The following is a 4,748-nucleotide window of genomic DNA, read 5'->3' on the forward strand; positions in this document are numbered from 1 at the left end:
ATTTCATAAAACTTTCGACGAGCGTGACGGAGTTGACGTCAACTCCGTCACACCGTACACCAGATAAATCACTTTAATAACACAAAAGAGGGCAGAAAATCGGTAACACGGATGTTCTTTAGGTAGAATAGGTGATTCTACATCATTGTTAGCCTAAACACGTCCTGTTTACGGCTAGGTATTGAAAAAATATTTGTTAGAAGAGGTTGCCCACAAAAACATATGCTCTGAAACTGAACATATTTTGTGTGTTGAGAAGAACATGAGATGACGCAAACTCTCGATCTGGGCCAATTTGTTCCTCAAATTGGTCGATTTTCATGTTATTTTCATGAGTTTTGTTCTACATAACCCCTTTACCTGATAAATCTACACCTATTGTCAACTCCGTCACGCTGAGGTTTAGATTCGGGGACACGGTTTTCTTAGTTGTTTCAGGTAAACTGGAGAATGAAACACAATAACGATGTACACATCTTGTAGCTCGTCGATTTAATTATTGATTCCAACCGTTGTAAGTATTAAATACCTTCACAACGAAACCAAGGAAGGAAAATAAAGACGCCAGCTTGGGGCGGGGACCGTGAAGAAGTTGACATTTAGCTTACTTTAATTGAATTTTCTTTTAAATTTGAATAAAAACCTGTCGTTTTCGATCGGGATTATATAGGTGGGAGGTAAATACAGCCTTAGACATGTGAATTTCCGAACATTACAACGTTTAGAGAGAAAAAGTTGACATTTTACAAATCAGTTTCTGGACTTTTTTCTTAAATTTTGAAGTGTAAAACAAAAAATCATGAAAATACGACGATATGGTTTTGTAGCGCTCAGTTTGGCGAACAGTATGAGCACTTACCCATTTCGACAGAGCATAAATAGTTTAGGAGCCATGTCCGAAAAACCACAATAGTGCAGAAATCCAAAATGGCAGACTTTGAACGCACGTCGCGGGCAAACGCATGGCCCGATTTCGACGCGTCCTAACAACAATGTTCTAGCTGCAGTGTGCGGAATACACAATGTTCTATCTGCAGAACTGGGTTGCGCGCAGCCCTTCACCTTTGTGTGGTTTCCAAGTAACTAGAAGACATTAAGGCCAATCTGCGCACGCGGAAAGAATCGTAAAGGTCCAATGTTTAATTATTGACTGCAAAAAGTGAAGTAGAACGAGCGGTTACGGAGTAATAAGCATTTCTTTGGAGGTGTGCCGAAACCCGCGTTTTGCAGGTTGAGCATTGTGTATTCAGCACTTTGCAGATAGAACATTGTGTATTCCGCACGCTGCAGATAGGGTAAGGTGCCCTGTTATGGCCACTGTCCCATTGATGGCCACTTTTCTCGATTTCCAGAAAATCTGGTCACTTTGCCATCTTGGCCATGAAGTAGTGTCCTAGTAAGGTCTCTACTTGGGCATAAAAATCCGTCAAGTCCACATTGTTTAATGTGGCTTAAAGGGCTTCGCGTGCTTGGTGTGGACTGCTATGGACCGATAACCGCTGAGGCGCATATAGACATATCAAGCGCGATGCTCAACACTATGCATCTCTGCAAAGGTTAGTTGAATATATCAAAGGAATTTTCAGTCACAAAATTTTCTTAGATCAGGCACAGCTTTTGAACCAAGCCTCAAAAACATTGATTTCTGATTGAATATTAACATTTTCACCCCTCTTTTAAACAAGATTGATACTTGTAAGACAATGTAAAGGTGGGAGGGGGAGGGTCTCTGTTTCTCAGCCCTCAAACCATAACCACATTCTTGACACTAAAAATTGACACAGACACATCTGACTTTTATTAAAGAGGAGTACAAGGTTGACGATAGGTTCAAAAACCTGCGTAGTTTGTGTTGTATATTGATCATAAGTTGACACCACTGCCTGTCAAAGTTGATATATACCCCTGCTTCAGTATAATAAATCAGCTCAGTCTTGCTACCCAGCTGTCTTCTTACTCCTGCGCCTCAGACACATTGCTAACCAGTCGCACACCGGCCTCTGAGCTAACGCCGTTCAAAGTTAGACCAAACTCTATCAGAAGATACAACATGGCGCAGTCGGCGTAGTGGCGGAAGGAAATGAAGAGAACTGAGTAAGTGGAGCAGCTTCTCTCAGGCGGCATCGAAAAACCGCTGGTAATAAGGGGCCGACCGTTGGACAGTCCAAGGAGCCACTATTACTGGAGTCGGGCTCTCCAGAAGACAGGAACGGGAGACGAGCGTAGAAGCTGTCTAGTTCTAGCTGACAACCACGTGTGTAGAAGAGGTTAGATTGCAACGTTTTCTTCCGGCGTTTCTATCTTTTGATGGGAACAAGGGAATGTTTTCTCATCGAGAAAGAAAAGATATGGACTGGAGAACCCACGAACTGCACCTCCAAGCTTGTCCGAATCAAAATCTTCCTCTACCTAGACGAGAAAACCATGGTGGCAGAAGAAAGCCCTCCAACTCCAAACCAAGCCACGAACAAGAGAGTAGAGTTAGGATGAGGCGCTACAACAAGGGTACAGTCATGGAGTATACTGTTGCCCATGGCAAGAGAGAGTCTGCCACGCATACAAGATTAAGAAATTGTTGTAGCCTCAGTGTCAAGTTTTTAGCCATCACATCTTAAAGCAGGGTTCACTCCATGCGCATGTCATCATCGTCAATTCGCTTTGTCAACATCGTTGCTTTTGTTAGTAACTTGCTATGACCTGTTCAGATGTCGTATAACAAGCTTAAATTTGTCACTGATAAACTGTATTGTTTCCGAAGTCTCACTAGACTTCTTCAATTAAAACTTTTGACTGCATTATCTCAAGACTTTTCACTTTTACCAGACAATGAAGTGCTCATTACCCAAGTGCATTCTGTGATCAACAAAGTAGTGTATAATTGTAGAGACATTTATCTTCAACATACCAAAGCTGATGCCACTGTAACTAAAGTCATTCAATTTTTGCATGAAGGTTGGCCAAAAAATTGTAAAGGTTTAGATAGTGATCTCAAATGTTATTTCCACCTTAGATCTGAATTGTTTCATGAAGATGGACTGTTATACTTTAAGAATAGACTTGTAATATCATCACTCAAAAATCAATTATTACAGGAATTGCATTCTGTACACCAAGGAGTAGTTAAATGTGAGGCACTTGCCAGGCAATCTGTATTTTGGCCAGGGATCAACAAAGACATTCAGTCATTTGTTAGTGACTGTTGTATCAGTTCTGAGTTTGCTCCTGCTCTTCGGAAACCACCCATGTTACCTCATGAAATTCCGAGTCTTCCATACGAACAAGTGGCCACTGATATTTTAGACTACTATGGTGACTATTATTTAGTTGTAATTGACACCTATAGTAAGTGGATTCATGCTATTAAAATGCCTAACAAAACTGCAGAGAGCGTGATAGAGGTGTTAACATTTTTGTTTTCTATTCATGGAATTCCACTAGTTGTATTAGCTGATAATCCTTTCAAGTTTTATAAGTGTGCTAGTTTTGCCAAAGAGTTAAATTTTGCATTTGTATCCTGTAGCCCTCATTACCACCAATCAAATGGGCTAGCAGAAAAAACAGTTAGCATTGTTAAACAGTTTTTGAGAAAATGTTCCAAAGATCCCAAGGCAACATTGGCAAATTGTTTGCTGCAGTATCGGGTGACTCCCATCTCAGGTCTTGATGCTTCTCCAGCGCAATTGTTAATGAGCAGACAGTTACGAACTACTTTGCCAATTGTAACATCTCGCCTCAAGCCATCTCTTGTTCCTAATGTTGTTTCTAAGTTAAACCAAAAAGCTCAAACTGCAAAAAATTTCTATGATAAAACAGCACAGGCTAAAGAAAAGGAATTTTCTCCATCTGATTATGTTTTTGTCAAAAATCCTAGAACAACCAAGTGGGAGCCTGGTATTGTAATAGATGTATGTGAGGAACCTCGATCTTACCTTGTCAAAACTAATTCATCAAACAATGTTATCAGAAGAAATTGTGTGTTTCTCAAGCCTAGAAATGTTAATGTTCCCTCTAGTACGCCTGTTACATGTTACCTTCAAAAAAATCAAAATAATGTTCCAATTCCTGAGCCTCAAGTGCAAAACAATGATCTTGACAATAATCAAATTGTAATTCCTCTACAGGAAGTAAATCAAAATCTTGACAGGTGGCGTGAGCAGCTAAGAGAGCGTCTCGCTCAAAACCAACAGGGTCCTCAAATTCCAAATGTTCCAAGAACTCGAACCCGTGTTGTGAAGCAGCCTCAAGGGCTTAATCTTTAATTTATTTTTCTACTGTTGTAGTTTTTGCCTTTCTTCAAAGGAAGGAGGGAGGAGGAATGTGTTCATTCTGAGTTGTTAATTGTTATTGCTACAATTTGTTATAGCTTTGTTATGTTATTTATTCATTTATTTTATGTACTTGTTTGACATTTGAACCGCTCTTTTCAAAAAGGGGAGGTGTTGTATATTGATCATAAGTTGGCACCACTGCTTGTCAAAGTTTTTGTATACCCCTGCTTCAGTATAATAAATCAGTTCAGTCTTGCTAACCAGCTGTCTTCTTACTCCTCCGCCTCAGACACATTGCTAACCAGTCGCACCACCAGCCTCTGAGCTAACGCCGTTCAAAGTTAGACCACACTCTATCAGAAGATACAACAGTTTGTAGCTAGGTTCAAAATTTGAGAAACATTTAACAGTAAGTACTCTATTCGTTTCGCCTTTGTCCACTGTCAATAACATATGCACACCCCGAGTCGGGCGGGCGGA

At 40.4% G+C, this 4,748-nt stretch overlaps 1 protein-coding gene across 1 annotated transcript; it reads left to right on the forward strand.

Annotated features, from left to right (window-relative positions):
* The first annotated feature begins 2,705 nt into the window (after positions 1-2,705).
* LOC113202363 (uncharacterized protein K02A2.6-like) lies at positions 2,706-4,259 on the forward strand. Its single transcript, XM_026416551.1, has one exon. The coding sequence runs from the start codon at positions 2,706-2,708 to the stop codon at positions 4,257-4,259; it is 1,554 nt and encodes a 517-aa protein (XP_026272336.1).
* Positions 4,260-4,748: the final 489 nt, after the last annotated feature.

This window comes from Frankliniella occidentalis, unplaced genomic scaffold (assembly GCF_000697945.3).
Source record: "Frankliniella occidentalis isolate FOCC.00 unplaced genomic scaffold, Focc_3.1 Scaffold179, whole genome shotgun sequence".
Taxonomy (NCBI): Eukaryota; Metazoa; Arthropoda; class Insecta; order Thysanoptera; family Thripidae; genus Frankliniella; species Frankliniella occidentalis.

Excerpts from the sequence above, each read along its gene's own strand:
- LOC113202363 (XM_026416551.1), top strand. The coding sequence starts at position 2,706 with ATGTCGTATAACAAGCTTAAATTTGTCACTGATAAACTGTATTGTTTC.